At 34.7% G+C, this 19,155-nt stretch overlaps 1 protein-coding gene across 2 annotated transcripts in view; it reads left to right on the top strand.

Moving 5' to 3' along the window:
* The window catches only part of Ptbp2 (polypyrimidine tract binding protein 2), a 64,968-nt gene that overhangs the window by 15,942 nt on the left and 29,871 nt on the right, over positions 1–19,155 (top strand). For both annotated transcript variants that reach the window (XM_028752183.1, XM_028752181.1), the window contains exons 3-7: positions 4,524–4,599; positions 13,326–13,498; positions 14,417–14,560; positions 18,412–18,576; positions 18,659–18,769. In XM_028752183.1, coding sequence (XP_028608016.1) covers positions 4,524–4,599; positions 13,326–13,498; positions 14,417–14,560; positions 18,412–18,576; positions 18,659–18,769 — 669 coding nt within the window. The remainder of the gene's footprint in view (positions 1–4,523; positions 4,600–13,325; positions 13,499–14,416; positions 14,561–18,411; positions 18,577–18,658; positions 18,770–19,155) is intronic.

The following is a 19,155-nucleotide window of genomic DNA, read 5'->3' as shown; positions in this document are numbered from 1 at the left end:
CCCCCTCCCCCCTCCCCCCCCTCCCCTCCCCTCCCCTCCCCTTTTCTTTTCTTTTCTTTTCTTTTCTTTTTTTGGTTTTTTGAGACAGGGTTTCTCTGTGTAGTTCTGGCTGTCCTGGAACTCACTCTGTAGACCAGGCTGGCCTCGAACTCAGAAATCTGCCTGCCTCTGCCCCCCAAGTGCTGGGATTAAAGGCATGCGCCACCACCACCCGGCTGGTTTTCTTTTTTAATGTGGAGTTTCACATTAACCTTTACACTTTCAACATCAAATACATTTTATGCACTTGTCCATCAAATACATTTTATGCACTTGTCCAGCACTAGGGAAGAAAAAAGATCCACGGTAGAAATAGAATTAGAGAAATAATTAGCCTTATTTATTTCCTTTGATAACTCATGTTCATTGCCTGAATTTAGTCAGTCCTCATCCTCTTATATTTAGCCCTTCTTGTGCTCTTTGTAACCTGTTACTTTACCCACATGTACATTTCTCTATCTTACGTACTGGCTACATTTCACATATGAGAGAATGCAGGTTTTGTTCTTCTGAGATTGTGTGATCTTGCTTAATACTATACATTCTAAGTCTGTTTATTTTCCTACAACATTTTTTAGCTTCATTTTTCTTCAGGACTTAGTATTCTTTCTCTCTCTCGCTCTCTCCTCTCTCCTTCTCCTCCCCCGTGTGTGTGTGTGTGTGTGTGTGTGTGTGTGTACACATGTATAGCACTATTTCATTATCTATTCTGTTGATGGGCACCTAGGTTAATTTCTGTTCTTTGTTATAGTAAACAAAGCAGCAGTAAACATGGGGTACAGGTCTCTCCATAGAAGGATATGGCATTCTCTCGGTATATATTGCCAAGGAGTGAAATAGTTGAGTCATTTAGTTGTACTTTTTTAATTTTTTGAGAAATCTCCAAATAGTTTTTGTTGTATTAGTCCACCCCATTCACTACCAACAGTGAGTGGGGTCCTTTCTCTCCACACCCTCTTCAGCATTTGATGCGAGATTTGTTAATTATAGCCATTCTTACTGGGTTGAGGAGGTGTCTTCAAAACTTTAATTTGTGTTTTCTTGACACTAGGGATATTGAGTGCTTTTATTGGTCATCGACTTTTTTGAACACTGTTTATCCTTTTTTTGTTATTTTTGATTTCCTTAGCATGCAATTGCTTGTAAATTCAGATACAACCCCTTGTCTGAAGCATAGTTGGTAAAGATTTCCTCCCATTTTGTTGGCTGTTAATTTTGCTAATTGTTTCCTTTGTTGTATAGAAACTTAATTTTCATATAGTGCCATCCGTTGATACTTGGGGTTAGCTCCTGTGTTATTGGTATTTTGTTTCAAAAGTTCTTTTTTACTCTCTTATCTTGAAAGCTATCTCTTGTGGTTTACCAGTGTTTTAATATGGCCACATGTTCCATTTGCATGTTGTTAAAATTATATAAACACATTTCTTGCACATTTTAATTTTTCTCTTGCTCTTCTGGCTGTCTCCTGTTGATTGTCGAAAGCCTGTTGGAATATGTTTGGAAAAACAAGCTTAACTTTCTTCTTTCCCTTGCCCAGTGACAGTCAACACAGAAGACTTTCCTGACCCCATAAAGATTGAAGGCTTCTTTTACCAGCAAACAAGTAATTAATTCTTTAATAACAGATTACCAGCTGAGTGTCCTCCAAATAACATCTGACCTTATCCCTGCAGAAACCTTAGATTCCATAGGTTTAGGGTTCAGTCTTCAAATTGCTTACCATTTGGGATGCCTGTTGGAAGCCCCTGGTTTTTGTGATTTGCTTCTGGATGTGTGGTTCCCACAGCTGTCTTCTTGAGTTCACTTAATTTACTAAAGAAAAAAAGACTTCAAATGTTATTAAGGGTAAGATGAAGAGGTGTTCAAGGTGTAAGAAAATGATTTCCACAGGCCACATTTCCTTGACTTGCTTTTATGATCCCGTGCTTTTGTTCCTTTTACTTGTTGTGGTAATGTGTATCTGTTAGTTGTCCCTTTTGTTTTCGTATTCTCCAGGTTTGTAGTTTTAGTCCTTAAAATATAATTTCTGGCTGTCAGAATCTATTAGGTGTGTCATTGTTTTGTATATGTTTATTGGCTGTGTGATATAGTGCTTTTCTAGCCTTTAATAGGTAGGTAACACTTGTGTCCTTCTGTATCAAGCTTGAGTATGTTCATTTTATTTTTTGAAAGTCTAGTTTTTCTCTAGAATTTGTTTTATTTTTCCAGGTCATGATTTCCTAGGCTAGCATCTTTAGAGTAGGAAGTGGTTGGCAGTTTTCACCTTAGCAGGGCTCATGGACTTCTCAGCTTCTGTTACAATTTTTGCTTGCTTGCCTTCTTGACAGCCCTAGGAACTCTTTCACCAGGGAATAGATGATGGTATTTAGGCTCAATTATGATAGAAGACTGATAAATAACAGAAGAAAATCCAATTCATACCTTTGAAGCTAATGGTAATTGACTTGCCTGTTTTTGTTTGTTTGTTTATTTTGTTTTGTTTTACCATATTTATTTCTCTCACAGAAATTTCAGTCCTTGTGAGCATTTCCTTAATTCTGTAGGGTACATATTTTTGAAATAATCACTTGTACTATAATAGATGTCAATGTTTATCTGATCATACTTATTTCCAAGAGACCTTTAAAGCTAATTTTGCCATATAAAATTTTTAGTTGAATGTAAAACCAATTGACATTTTAGATGAATGAACAGTTTTAAAGATTACATATTCTTAGTACAGGTTTTGATTCTGAATTTAAGTGCTAAAAGTTTGATTTGTTTTCAGTAGCTATCAAAGTGGAACAGTAATCAATTATTATTGTGTGGTTTTTATAAAGTACAAGTTAAAGAACTAGGTTGACTAAGGTATTTCATGTAAAATTATTGTACTAGTCAATGTGGTAAACTTAACAGCATTGTTGCAGAATCGTTTCTCTTGGTCACAATAGAAATTGGTACACCTTTTACTCTGTGAAAAGATGAGCATAATTTTCTTGTATAGAATAGCTGTAGATATAGCCCTCAGTACTTGTCACCTCTCAAAATAATAAATAACTGTGTATTCTGACAGAATATGTGTAAAATGTACTCTCAATCACAGGTAATTAGATGAAAAAATGACCATTATAGAATATTTTTTTTAAAAAATTCCAAAAGATTTTGCCAAAAATATTTGTTGTAGAGAAAAGAAAGAGAGCCAGCCTTCTGCATGTAGAATTAATTAAGAGTAAAGGCTTGGCTTCCCTTTCATTTAGAAGCAGGATTTCCTACCCATTTCTTGCTAGTTAATTATGATCTTCTAGGGTAGAACAGAAAGCAAGCAAGTTTAAAGATAGAGTGATGGTACACATATGAAAGATATCCTGTTTACTTTTGGAAGTTGGGATGTGTATGGGGTAATGGTACATGTTTATACATCAGAAACCGTTCTAAATGGTTGTATGGCTTGTTTGGGTAAATAAAGCACCAAAGACCTCCATCCTGTTTACTTTTAGAATCAGATAAAGAATGGTTTACTGAAGGGCTGATTTTTTTTTTTTCACTGTAGGAAACCCCCATCCTGTAGTTTGGGAGCCAACTTTTGTGTATCCAGACAGTAACTTGGTTTCAACTCCCTTTTTGTATTTTATAATATATAAATATCTTATAATTTATTATCTTGATTTTCGTGTTCAACTTTATTCTGATAAATTCTTTAAATAATCCAACATTATTTAGTTATTTTAAATATTAACTCCCTTCTATGCAAATATAGACATTCTTTTTTAATACACACATTCTTAAAATAGATAAAATAGTTGATTTAGTTACTTTAAATGCTTCTCTACTGAATTATATTTTTATAACATATAGGTATTTTCAAAATGTCTAAAACATCTCCTAATGGTTTGAACATGTGAGACAGTGTAACTTTTCCCTGTCTTTCTTATTTATTTATTTATTTATTTGTACATTTTTGTTACATTTTGCCAAATGAAAATTTTCATTCCTTCCATGTTGGTTGGTTTTATTTTTAGTGTTCTAGTTGTTACCTGTCTTTTATTGTGCTAATGACAAGTGCTCCAGTTTGAAGTTTGAATGATTATCTGAATGAGTGAGCTGTTAGAGTAGAAGAGAAAATGATGCTTTGGAGAAAGGCTGTCTCCTCTGGCCTCCTGGTTTCTTTCCCTTTGGTAAAAATTTGAGGTGTAGCCTTCCAAAGAATCAATTATGGAACTTTATACTTTTTCTTACTAGGACTTGGGCGAAAGAAGGAAATTAACATTTTTACTTGGTGCAGATGGGAGAGTAAAAAGGGATGATGTTATCCTTTGTTTTAGGGCAGGGATTCTCAACCTGTGTGTTGTTGCAGTCTCAGTGGTCCCCTTTTAAATACCCTAGAAAGATTGAGAAGCACTTTTTTAGGGATTCAGTTGTGTGCAGCAGTAGAAGAGTCAGAAATAGATAACTTTTGTATTTTTTTTTAATCACGGTGACTTATGGTAACTTGTTTTGTTTTCTAGAGAGGATCTGACGAGCTACTCTCAGGCAGTGTTCTCAGCAGTCCCAACTCTAATATGAGTGGCATGGTAGTTACAGGTAAGTCGCTGTCTCACTGCGTCCCAGGGCAGAGCGTTAAAGCCAGAGCATGGTTTATACCAGGATAGCTTTGTGGGCAAGTAGTGTTTAAATCTGATTGAATTTATTTACCTGTTACTGTGAAGCTACAGACTAAACTCAGGCTCTTCCACGTGCCAGGGAAATACTACCACTGAGGCATACCCCAGTCCTAAAACTTTCCCCTTTATTCTTTTTAACCATGGTTGATTTCTTATTTAAAACTTACTTGTTTTTAAATGACATAAAAATTCTTTATACTTCAGTATGGGTTGTAGACTTATCTAGATCCTGGATCCTAGAGTTAATATTTTCAAAAGCTTTGATTTCTTTTTTTTTTAATCCTTCCCCCCACACACACACACACTTTTTTTTTTTTTTTTTGGTGACAGTCTTTCACTGTTATCCGGGTTGGTCTTCCTCTCCTGGGCTCAAGTGGGCAAAGTAGTCCTTCTGCATTAGTTTCCCATGTAGTTGGGGACTGTAGGCACTTCAGACTAGCTCAATCCTAATAATTTTCATTTTAATTACACAACCGTTTTCACATGCCTCAGTTTTGCATTTTTCTTAGATCTTGAGTTTTTGTGTTTGTGTCATGTCTTTACTATTTTATACCATAGCTCTATTGCCTGTGCTACAAATAGAAACCTGAAGCTGTGTTCCATGTTGTTTCACCCTTTGTGCTCTAAGGGCTTCTTATTGGATTTCCATTTTGTTGTCTACTTACAGGCCTAAGAGCATTCATTTACACAGTTAGAGCTTTCCTTGGTTATGTCTCAAAAAGTATTTTAATGTCTGAAGAAGAAATGTATTAATCTTAGATTTTAATTTTATGACTATATTTTGAATATTATATTAATTTATCTCAAGACTCTACATTTTACACCTATTTTTCTGAAACTTGTTTATATTTTTTTCTATAAAGGTCATAAAAGGATGGAACCAACTTCTTTCAGTCAACTGTTTGTTTTGATACACTTTGATGTACACATATACAATATAAAAACACAAAGTGTTTTTAGTTAACTAAAAATAGGAAGTATTTGCTAACTGCAGCATGGTGATGGAAAGCTGAATGTTTAGTATATATTATTTATTTTTGTGCAATTATAAAACAGTATCACAAGGTTCTGATGATAAACCAGTTTAAATGTCTGCAACTCTGCTTTGTCAGGTTTTTGATCTATAACATAGTAATTGATAGTAGGATTGTTTTATAAGTTAATATTTAGGGCTATATGTGAGTAACTGTAGTAGCCTTGACCCTTTTTCAGGCATCTTCCAAGCCCACAAACCAAAGTTGATTGTTGGAATTGATAGATACAAATTGTAAGCTTGAAGGAAAGGAAACACCTGCCTTGAGTCTCAGGATCATTTGAGGTTTCTGCTTTGAAGCATCTTACTGCCAAGATCACATAGGCAAAACAGAGAGGCTTACTGGATCAGAGAAACTCAGTAGAACTAAACACATGGGGTTTAGAGCCATGAATCCTGGATAAAGCGAAGTGTGCAATTTAGGCAGACAGAAGTTGGTGTAGTGATCATATCAGAATAATAGTAGCTGGGTTGTATGTGTACTGGTAGGAAGTTTGCAATATCTATCAGAAATTGCCTTACTGTAAGGGAGAGCTATGTGATGATACCATAGGATGAACAGTTTTCTGAGACATTGGAGTTCTGAGAAGTCAGATATAGTACCTTCCAGGGTACCTTCAACTTACAATTTGAGTATAGAACGCCCAGATCTTTAATACAATTATATTTGGTAGTAAGTGCCATCTGTCCAAGGAACTGAAAGTCTTAACATGACAGGCATGAAAACTTCATATGAAATTTAGTTGACTGGTTAAAAATATACATATAAAGCAGTCCTTAAGGATGAAAATAGAATTAAATCTTCCCTTATCTGTCATACATGTCATTAGCTTACAATCAAAATACAGATTGGATGAAGAAAAATAAAAACCTAGAGGGTGAGGAGTACAGTAGGGGGAGACTTCTAAAATGTTTAGATAGGAGAATTAGTATGCAAAGGCCACAGAATTAAGTTTAAAGGGAAAGACTAAAATAATAACTGAACAGAGGGCAGAATGTCTTTATATATTTTCTATTTTTAAAGCATAAAAATATTCTGACTGAACAATTGAATATTTTAAATGAAAATTTTTCTTATTGAGATTAAAACAGGAAAATGGTTAATAAATTCCCATAAAAATCAGTTAAATTTATTGACTCTGCAAGCAAAAAGTATACTTATGGAAATACCAAACAAGAAGCAAGCAGTCAAACGTCCTCCTACCCCATATTTGGATTTCTGGATAGTACACAGAGAGAGTGGGACAGTGTGCTTGTGTGTGCACTCATGTGTATGTGTGTGCATGTGTATGGACATGTATGTATGTATATGTATATATGTGTATATGTATATCTATAAACACATGTATGTCTACATTTGAAATAGGAATTACTGAACACTTCTAAAAGTTTGTGGGAAACATGAACTTAAAGCGCTCAGTAAGCATCTTCCCTATTATTGGGTGAATTTGAAAAACAAACACAGACTGAGGCACAGAGTACCTAGTAATTGAAAATTAATAGTAAAGATATTAGAAATATCCATGCAAAAGACATTTAACAAGAAGTCAACAGATCACACTAAAAGAGTCCAGGCTAACCTTTTTAGATTTATTAGAATGACATTAGCTAAAATCTCAGAGCACATAAAGGTTGTTTATGAATAGTCCTGTGAAATGGCAAATGTAAATGTACTTCTTTTAACCCTGTGTCAGTCTTTTGAATTTCTTTGTGTTCGCTGAACTTCTGTACATTATTATACTTATTATATAGTGGAAACTTTGTATCATAGACTTTATCGATTACATAAATGAGACCATGATAGCAGCCCAAAAGTGAAGCTGTCCTCATTGTACATAAAATAATAAAGTGTTGACTTTAACATAAAAACATTATGAGGTTGAGGTTAAATACAAAAATTGTAGTAATATCTCTATGAAATGATTAAAGTATAGCTAGTAGAAAATACTGAAAACACTGTAAGATAGCCTGATTCTGAAAATAACCATAAATTACAAAAATCAAAATAGCATTATATTGGCTACTGATCAAATAGGTTGACCAGTGGATCATAATATAGAGAATTCAGAAGTAAGCCCACATATTTTTTTGTTTGTTTAAAGGCTTTTTTTCTGGATATTTTATTTACATTTCAGATGTTATCCCTTTACCCCATTTCCCCTCCCCCAACCGGGAACCCCCTATCCCATAGCTCATCCTCCTGCTTCTATGAGGATGTGCCCTCCCCCACTCTCACCTCCCCACCCTCGAATTCCCCCACACTCAGCATCCAGCCTTCTTGGGACGGGAGGCTCTCCTTTCCCACCTATGCCCGCCAGGGCCATCCTCCCCTACATATACAGCTGGAGCCATGGGTTCCTCCCTATGTGCTCTCAGGCTGGTGGTTTAGACTCTGGGAGCTCTGGTTGGTTGGTATTGTTGCTCTCCTCATGGGGCCGCAGACCCTTTCATTTCCTTCAGCTCCTTCTCTCTAACCCCTCCATTGGGAACCCCTTGATCAGTTCAATGGATAGCTTTGAGCCTTAGAAGTAAGCCCACATATTTATAGGCAACTGATGCTTGTGGGAGGTGCAAAGTCTTATGGGAAAAAAAGAGATGTAGTAGAAAGCTATATAGCTTTTGCCTTCCCATCCCTCTCTTAGTGAATTTCCTCCCCAAGCCATGTTGGAAATTGACTGGCTTGATCTTGTCCAGGTAACCACAGCTGCTGTGAGGTATTGTATACAACCTCCTTGCTCATATGCAGAAGTCTGTATTCCTCAGCTTTACTCCTCAGTTATCAGCTCTTGTCTTTCTGCTCATGGTTTTATAAATGCTGAGCTTCGGATAGGGGAAGATTACTATAGATGACTCATTTACAAGTAAGCATTAATAGTTACTATTACTCAGTGCTTTGATCAGCTGTGAATCTGCATTAATAGTAGCTACAAACTGCAAAAAAGAAACTTCTCTGACCAGATTTGAGAGTAACACAAATCTGTGGGCATGAGTAAATATTTAGAGGGTAGTTTGACAGCATGGATATTTAACAAAACAGCAATAGTAAGTTTCCCTCAGGGCCTCTGGTCTCTCCAATTACAAGCTTTTGACCAAGTTTACAGTGACAGACATAAAGAGCAGCCTTTAGAGAAGTGGAAAGTCATGGTTACTGCTACAACTGTCATGCTACTATTGCGTCAGTGGGCAGGCACATCCTTTTAGGCAGGTTGCTATTGTAGTTGTAGCATGCAGGATCTATTGTTCATAAGACCATTGCTATCTTTTCTCTACCAGTAGCCTGCAAATCGTCTTCTGTCACTAAATTAGTAGGGGGCAGTTCTTGGTCAGCCTAGGTTAATTTCTCCATTTGGCAGTTTCTTAAATTAAAGCAGTATACTTAACTATAGGATTCTGCTGTTCCTTTCCTAGGTCTTTATTCACAATAAATGCAGTTAATTAAAATGTCTTAGTATGTGAGGTTTTAGTAGCTTATATTTATAGTAATCCAAAATTAAAACAATTTGAATGTCCATCAGCAAATGAGTGGATAAATTCCTGTTCTGGCATTATGTACTGTTTGTACAATGTTGTATTGCTTAGCTCTGTAGTATGAGTTACTGATAGAACTGCAAAGATGAACTTCCAGGTCAAGTTTGATAAAAGAAGATTAAGAAGAAAGTAGGCTATAGATGATGAGTTTATAAATAGTAAATTGTAAGAAATGATAAGTACATCATATTGGCTGCTAGGCAATTCACAGATAGGAAAAGGACAGTGGAAATGGCATGACAAGGGCATAAACAGATTGGAGGATGATGATTCTGTATAAAGGTACAGCTTCACATCCATGGCAATTTAGTCATAGGACTGCCCCTTCTTCCATGCCAAAGATTATGAATACTCAGATCTCTTTTTGTAAGATGTGATATTTTCATATAACCAGTGCACATGTTTCTGTGCATTTTAAAATCATAAGTGTATTATGATATCCAGTTGTTACATTCCATTAGCACGGAGATAACTTAGTGTAGTACTCAGCAGGTAGGAAATTCAAGGTTTTTGTTTGTTTGTTTGTTTTCATCATTTATTCATACCTATTTATTTATTCATTCATTCACTTATCATCTCCATCACAGTCCTCTTCTCCCAGTCGCCCCTTTCATGGCTGCTCCCCCACCTGTCCATCCCCTTTATCTCTGACAAGGGTGAGGTCCCCCTTGGGTAACAACCCACTCTGACACCTCAAGTCACTGCAGGACCAGGTATATCCTCTTCCACTGAGGCCAGCCAAGACAGCCCAGTTAAGAGGACAGGATCCACAGGCAGACAACAGAGTCAGAGTAAGCCTCACTACAGTTATTGGGGGCCCAATGAAAGCTAAGCTGCATGTCTGCTGCATATGTGCACAGGCTGGGGACCTAGGTCTAGCACCTATTCAGTCTCTGGGAGCCCCCAAGGGTCCAGGTTAGTTGACTGTGTCTTCTTGTGGAATCCCTATCCACTCTGGGGACTTTTCGACAAATTCAAGGTAGAATCCACATATAAAGAACTTGCTTATCTAGAGGGCCAACTTTTTTTGGTGGTTTCATGGAATATACCTGCACATACTGAAATTGGTCACGTAGCATATTTCATTCATACAGATGCTTGAATGACCCAAATTCAGAGCATTGAAATCACCAAATAGTGATGATGATGTAAATAACAGGTCTTAAATACTAAATGATAACAGTTGTTTGGGGAGACTTACTTTGTATTTTTTTTTAATAAAAGTAATCATTTTCTTAAACATTGTAAAAGTTGTACTTCCTCCTGTTTTTTCAAAGGAAATGAAAATTATGTCTGGGGAAGGGTGAACGATGCAAAAACCTTTTTATACCAAAATGTGTAAAAACTGGGATAGGTAGATTGATATACAATTGTGGTATGTCCAGGCAAAAGGAGGTAAGCTAACAAGCTATGAAAAACTGGGGAAGAATCTTAATGCTTAATTCTTGATAGGTTCATCCAAAGTCTGATTTACCATATTGCTCTGATAGTCTGATAAAAGCCTGATGGCAGTGGAAAATAAGGTAGTGGATGATGTAGGTTGTAGTCCAGAAGATTTCTAGGGCTGGGGATAGACTATATATTGTACTGTAATGACAGATGTAATGTCATTGTATGTTTGTCAAAACTTGGTGACATAAAGAGTGCACTTCAAAGGATCTAACAAATGCTGGGCTCTGGTGGAGAATGTTGGTAATGGGGGAAGTTTATGTGGGAAGAAGGTATGTGAAAACATCTTTGTTGCTGTGGATCTAAACTAAAAATTATTGTGTGGTTTGCATCACATTATTTTTTTGTGTGTAAAATGCTATATACTGTACAGTGTAATCAAAAGGATTATTGCCCTGGATTTAGAAAGAAGTTCTAACTACTGTTCTAAAGTCAGGTTGGCACAAATGGTTAATAGTAAAAGGGTGGAAAGTTGTATTCCATACAAACATAAAACAAAATTTTATTTTACTGACAAGCGAACCGAAAATTTCAGATAAGGAAATACCTATAGAAAGTCATATTTCATTTTTATCAGAAAACCTAATATTATTGAATTGTTTCATCTGGAACAACCTTAAGACATGAAATCATGACAGAAGTACATGTTTTTCATGTCTTAGTTGTACTTTCAGTAAACCATCTCATAGGAATTTATGGGACAGTTACCTCTTTCTCCTATTTCATAGTGACCCAATACCTGGCATGAAGCAACTTAAAGGAGGATTTATTTTGTTTATATTTTAAGAAGGGATGTAGTTTTTTGGGACAGGAAAGCCATGGTGACAGAAGATTGTCATTGGGCCACACAGTGAGTCTATACTCAGAGAGTAAAGATAAGTAAGTGCTGGTGCTTAGCTTGTTTTGTTTTTCTTGTTTTGTTCTTTTATTCCTTTGGCACTCTAGCTGTGGAGTCTGGGTCTTTTCACTTAAACTTTTCTGCAACCATCCTACTATACCCTAGTATATATACAAAGTATGTTTCTATGGTGATTCTACGTCCAGTCAAATTGATGCTTAACCATTAACACCATAAATAAGAAGATACATTAGAGAATTAGAATAATGGCTCTGTCACCTTGGTGACCCTTGTTTATAAAACTATACTAGGTAACTATAGAACAGCCTGAAAATATGTATAGGATGTTTATCCTGGTACAGTCTATTCTTGGTTATAAAATAACTCAGTCAATTTATAAATAATTGGGAAAAAAATCTATAAGGGAAGGTTAATAGTTCTTCATCACTGGTGGGTAGTTTCTAAAGGCTGGCCCAGAAAAGTAATAGATTCAAGATGATTATTTTATTTTTTATCAGTTATATTTTAACCAAAGTGCCCTGTTTTTAATGTGAATGTCATTTGTACTGAATTATAGGAGAGCTTAAGAATGTTTTTAAGACAGTTGTTGGAAAGGTAATTACAATAGAAACCAGAGAAGTAAGATTCTTTCAGAGTCCAGCATGAGATTACTTTCCTTACTCATGAAGATGTTGATGGTTAGAGATGGAATTAGGAAACAGGTTTTGACTTAAAGAGGAGTATTGGAGTAGAAATAGCTTTCAAGTTTCATTTGTTTGAATATTTAAAGTAGAAACTGTACTTAAAGGGCCTCATGACTGAGTAATATATGATAAATGGTGTGTGGCGAGACTTCTGGGCCTCCAAGGTAGTTCAGCAGGTAAAGGCATTGGCTGCCAAGCCTAATGCTGCATTTGATTCCTGGGGCACACATAGTGGAAGAACATGACTCTGGCAAGCTGTCCTCTGACTTGCACATGGAATCGTAAAGTATTTTACTTTTATAAAGTATTTAATCTTTAAAATGTAACCATGAATATATTAGCATGTATAAGGATTTTTCATGTTACTTGAAGTCTTAACAAGTACACTTAAGTATCTAGTACATTATGACAGGCTGATAGATGTAGAGATGCCTTTCAGTTATGTATGAAATATTACATAATCTACAGGCATCCATAATTACAGAGTGTTTTCCTTTTTGGTGAAACTTTGCAATGAAGGCATATTTATTTATTTATTTATTTATTTATTTATTTATTTATTGAAATGGACACTAATTGTCTACTTTAATGATCCAAAGTGTATACTTCTACTTCATTTTGTTGTTTTGCTTTATTATTTATTCTTAGTAAGCTCCTGTGTCCAATAGAAACTTTACCATATGCATGTAATGTGTAGAAAATAAATCTTCAATAGAGCATAATACATGTAGAGTGGGGACTTTGGGATGTATCTCTTTTGGCTAAGAGGACTGCCTGCTGTATCTTTTAACCTGTAAAAAGAATTCAGTGGTAATTTTAATTTACTTGTGTTCTTTAGTCCCTGAACAGTTTCTGTATGAAATTGAATTTTAGTATTTTTGCTAATTACTTATTCTACGTAGACTGTGCACATGGTTTGATGGTAATTTTAATTGATGCTTTAATGGTATTCTCCTTTCTTCTGAAAGCCTAATTTTAGCTTGTCAAGAATTCAGATTTACTCAACTATGTTTTAAGGTATTTTTAACTTTTCATAGGAATCAATACTTTTTATTTTTAATGATTTATAAAGAATATTTCTCTATATCTTTCAGCAAACGGTAACGATAGTAAGAAATTTAAAGGAGAAGATAAAATGGATGGGGCACCCTCTCGTGTACTTCACATTCGAAAGTTACCTGGTGAAGTGACTGAAACAGAAGTTATTGCTTTAGGTTTACCTTTTGGTAAGGTGACTAACATCCTTATGCTGAAAGGAAAAAACCAGGTACAGTTCTATAAGCAATACTAGCATGTTGTACCTCAGGTTACACAGAATGAGATCTATCTGTCACCTAAAGGATTAATTTTCTGACAATATTATTAAAAGAAGTTCATTTTGTTTTGTTTTGTAATAGAAGAAACCAGGGGTACTAGTAGCATCTATTGCATGAGTTTACTCATCTGAGAGCATTAGAAATCAGGCTTAAATTTTGGATACTCGTTCATTAACAGTAGCAGTAGGACCTAGGTATTTTAAATGTGTCATTATGTTTTAAAATCTCTAAAAATTCAAAGAATTTATGAAAATTAACATTCTCTAAAATATAGCTAATGTTATAATTATTCTGCCACTTAAATTTTTTCTGTTACTTTTTTATATGAGACCTCTAGGATAGTAATAGTAAAATTTTGGTGCTAGAAAATGTTTATTTTCTCTATTTATTTAAAAAAAAAGATTTATGGAGTGTAGTAAATTGTAGATGGAACTAACAAAATCCAAGGGTATTGCTTGAATTAACTCTAATAATATATTTAAAATTAAGATGTTTCTAAGATATATTATTTTCAAACTATGTGTTTGTGGATATGTGCATATGAGTTAAGGTACCAACAAAAGCTAGTAAGTGTCACATTCTTTGAAATGGAAGTTTAAGGCAAGGAATCTGTAAGCCACTGTGGATGGGTGTAGGGTTGGAAACTCAGGTCCCTTGGAAAAGCAACAAGTGCTCTTAATAACCATCTCTTCCAATCCTTTCAGTAAGATACTAAATTCTCTTTATTAGAATACCGAAATGAAAGTGAGAGTTATAGTCTAGGCAGATTTTAATTAGCAGATTAGGTTACACAGACACTTGAATGTGAGTTAAAAATTTAATTTTTACTTAAATTTAATTCATGGTATTCTTTTAAAATTCATTTTCAGGCATTTTTGGAACTGGCAACAGAGGAAGCAGCTATTACTATGGTTAATTACTATTCTGCTGTGACACCTCATCTTCGTAACCAACCAATTTATATCCAGTACTCAAATCACAAAGAACTAAAGACAGATAATACATTAAACCAAGTGAGTGTTTTTATGTACATAAATAATATGGCTGATAAAGACTAATAAATAATACATATTAATAGAAAATGCTTTTTATATGTATTTTTTAATCTTCATAATATTTTAGTATGTATATGTACATATTAAATATTCATTTACAAAAATAGGTGGCTTTCTGATACTCATTTTCCTGATCTAAATTATTATTAGACTAGATTAACTGAAGAGACTGTCAGAGTCTACTACTTCTTGCAGGTTTAAAGTTAAAAGTTTTTAATATGGAAGTTGGAGGTGAGGGTTAATGGAACATGTTTGATTCTCTGGGTATATTTAGTCTTTGTACCAAGCAACAAAATGAACAAACGCTGGTGAGAGTGTCTGTAGTCACAGTTAGAGCTAGTGTTCAGATGCAGGATGGGAGAGAGAATGTGGGGTGGAGAGCTTGCAGATACTGTCCGGGCGATGGAACTTGTTAGTATAAATTGAACTGCTCTGCCACTGAAACAGGAAATCCAAGGCCTTGATTGACTCTTGGTATTCTTTCTTTATGGAAGTTTTTATTTTTCTTTTCTAATGGTATGTTAATTTTCTTCTGAGAAAAACTAAGACTGAAGAACATGTGAATGTCGGCTTTTGAAATATATAGATAATATTTAAAATTAATGTTAAAATAATGTAAGAATGCTTTTAGACTAAAATGTGTTAAATTGCTGTAATGGTCTAAGAACATTAACAGTGTGTAAAGCTTCCTGTGTATATTTGCTTCAGTCCGTTGTCATGCTCTGTAGTGCTGAGGATAGCCTTGGGCATGCTCGTTGAGCACTCCATCACTGCGCTATGCCTTCTGTCTTCAGTGATTCAAAAGAAAGAAATGTATCAGAAGAACAAAACTAGATGTATTATTTTAAATTGGAATTGTTACTTAAAGTCCCATATAGAGGAGACTTCAGAATAATGAATTTCAGAGAGGCTAGGCAATAAATTACTTAGTCTATTTTGGAAGGAATGTTCAAATTAAGTAAAGTTTTTAGTTTTCATAAGCCCTTCAGACTATTTTGTCTGTTTTTATACTTTAGAACCTTCAGTTCTTTGAAGATTCTAAGTACAGTTTTATTTTTAAAATAACTTAGCAGAGTTTGAATGATATCTCTGCTTCAGTTTTCCCTTTTCATTTGTCGTCTTCTCACTGTCCTGTTGTGCTCTTCTGTTTCATTCATATTTGAGAATGTACAATTAGAATTCTGTTAGACTCACATACTTTCCCCTAGATTAAAGTAGTGAGGAATTGGATGCCAAGTTTGCCCCTTCTATCCATCCCCCAAATGCCAAAGGAGGCATTTATTCTGAGCTAAGAAATGTGACTTTTAGGACTTTTGATTGTTTAAAGGGATTATTGGTTTTTGTTTTGAGGTGATGAGTCAGAGGCAAGAATTGAGTTGTTCGTTCATCATCTAGACTTGGGTTATCTGGGTCTGTGCTTCCCATCTCCTGCTCTGTTTCCAGTTGCTGCTCTGATTCCTGTTTTTGTTTGTTTGTTTGTTTGTTTTTGTTTTGTTGTTGTCATTGCTACTGCCAGTATAAATGTCGGCTTGCTGTGTATTTTCATGCTTTGTTGTTGTTGTTCCTAGAATTTGATAAAGATCATCTTCAACCTATTGTTTAGTATTTCTTATATTTTTATTCTCTTACAAGCATTTTGATATTTCATAATAGAAGAGGCAAGCAAATATGTGTTTAGCTATAGCCATTTATTAAATCACCAAGATGTAGGAGTTCATTCTCAATTGTGACCTGTATACTTTTCTCTATTTCTTGCTGCCACTGTCACTTATATTTGCATTGAGCTCCACTAAGTTATTCTCCTGCATCATATCCTTTTTGTGTTTGGTTAGATAAAGGCCTAGAATACCTACTATATCTCCTCCCTTATGGGCATCTGTTTGCCTATGCTTTTACTTCAGTGTAATTACCGAAAGAAATGATGTGTTGGTCCTCTAACTGGATGAGGTTTCTCTTGCTTGACATCTTTTGCTGCCACTGTGCTCTCGGATAAGGCCAATCTGGGCTATATAATAAAGACCTGTCTATAAAGAAATAGACAAGACTCCTAATAGCAGGTGTTGGAGTTGATATCCAAGGAACCTTGAATTCTCATATAGAGGTGACCAGGATGTAAATTGGTAGAATCATTTTTGAAATATCTCAAGTTGAGCATATGCATGTTCTATACTTAATAATTCCACTCCTAATTGCATGCTTGAGAAAACATACATATGTAAATAAAAGGATACACAAAAAAATTCAGGGAGCCACAATTAACATTCTAGTAGTCCAAAGCTAGTAGTGACCCAAGTGTTCAGCAATAAAAGAAGTTGTGGAATATCCATGGCCAAAAAGAATGAACAAGCTCTGTGTATTTGTAAAGCATAAGTGAACATCATAAAGTGGTGTTTCTTGAAAGAAAACTAGACCAAAGTAGAACATAAATGTTATGATTTTCTATTTCTTTATCTGGGAGAAGGCATGGCTCTGATTGACATTGACAAGCACATTGACAGTGTTACATAGGTTTTTGTTTTGTTTGTGTTGGATTAATATTTTTTTCAGACAAGTCCACTTTGTGATATTTTACCGAGGTCTCTTACCAGTATTTTAATCCTTTTCTGTGTATATGTAATATTTTGAAAACTTAAAATCTCTATTGATAAACTGTGCTTCATGTATTAAAACAAAGTCATTTGTTACTACTATGAGAAATTGTAATTGTCAATCTAAAAAGGATGGTTAGCGATAAATAAGCATGGAATGAATTCCATGAAAAAGCATGGGATTAATATATGCTTTTGTATAGATCTTAGAAAAGATGGTGAGAGGATTGGTACAAGAAAGGAAACTGAGGTGACAAAGTTGCAGGGAAAACTTCACATTTTGTATTTACCAAGTTTATGTAGTCACCTTATGGTTTCTAGTTTTAAAAGGCATTTGAATTTGTAACCGATGTTAGTTATGATATTTAATACTGTCATTTAGATAAATGTCTGTAGGGAAATGTTGGTCTTAAGTCCCCCCCCGCCACAGTAGTATTAAAGTATCAAGTAGTTACTGTCTTAAAATGCTGAGTTTCATTTGTGGTGATATATGCATGTATAGTTCATATTATTAAAGAGTGTGTGCTGACTTTTTGAATCTTAACTTGTGTGATCCCTGGTTTATTCTCATAAACATTCTTTTGTGGTTTTCTTTTCTTTCAGTACTTAACTGTATTTATATTACTTATCTACCTATAAAGATTTATCAAACCATTATCTTAGATAATTTGAAATTTAAATAATGGTGCATTTTGCAGGGTTGATGGTGTATTATCCACCATAAAATACACTGAAAATATTCTTCACAGTGTATCTGAAAATGTTTCTGACAGTTATACTAAAGACCACGTTAATTTCTGATCAGATTTTATATTATTAGTATAAAAATTGTTTTACTCTGTATCTATTTGTTAAGATTATATTAGGAATAATAAACTTAATGATAATTTTTGTGAAAGATCATTGGTAGTCCATTTCCTGCAGTGTACCTGTTTTCACAGAGTGAAATATGTATATAATAGGAAGCTAAAGTTTTTTTATTCTCTAAATTTCTCATTGGACAGTATCTGGTTATAAACATCTTATCTAGGTATATCATATTCTTTCAGAATTGATGGCATCGCCTATCTGTGTTAGCATTGGTGCCAAAGTGCTTAGGTAACTATTTTGAAACAAATGTAGTAGAGTACTTGAACTACAAAGAGACAGTAGTAAAACATGTAACAAAGTGTAAGTAGAAATAATGGATGTGTTACTAAACTACTTGTCTGTCAATTTCAGCGTGCTCAAGTAGTTCTTCAAGCTGTGACAGCTGTCCAGACAGCAAATACACCTCTTAGTGGCACCACAGTCAGTGAGAGTGCCGTGACTCCAGCCCAGAGTCCAGTACTTAGAATAATTATTGACAATATGTACTACCCTGTAACACTTGATGTCCTTCACCAAGTAAGTGTAATGTGCTTTTTGTAGTTGTTTATAACTTGAAGAAATACTAGGTAATAATGTCTTGATTATAATGTTTTCACAGATATTTTCTAAGTTTGGTGCTGTATTGAAGATAATCACATTTACAAAAAACAACCAGTTTCAGGCTTTGCTCCAGTATGGTGATCCAGTAAATGCTCAACAAGCAAAGCTAGTAAGTTTGGGCCTCTTGAGGTAGTGATGTGTTTTTCATTCATTTGTGGTATTAGTTTAACTTAGAACTCATTTTTAAGAACAGCTGTAACATAGGCTTGTGTTATATGTGTGTTCAATTTGGTTGTAAACTCTCTGATCTGGTTAGGACAATGGATTGTGTTGTGCATGCTCAGTTTGATGTGCTTTTTGATAGTTTCATAGTAACTTTTCAAGGTAGTTTGATTCACATACTTCAGTATTCTGCTCAATTCTAGTTACATTGTGTCTTACAGGTTTTGTGGGGTTTTTTGTTTTGTTTTTAGTTTCTTAGTCTGCTTTTTATTCATACCATTTATTTTTTAAATCATTTTTAGATATGTAAGATAAGAAACCATAGAGAAGTAA

The sequence above is a fragment of the Grammomys surdaster genome, unplaced genomic scaffold, assembly GCF_004785775.1.
Source record: "Grammomys surdaster isolate TR1022 unplaced genomic scaffold, NIH_TR_1.0 125881, whole genome shotgun sequence".
Classification (NCBI taxonomy): domain Eukaryota; kingdom Metazoa; phylum Chordata; class Mammalia; order Rodentia; family Muridae; genus Grammomys; species Grammomys surdaster.
This window is presented reverse-complemented; position numbering and strand designations above follow the sequence as displayed.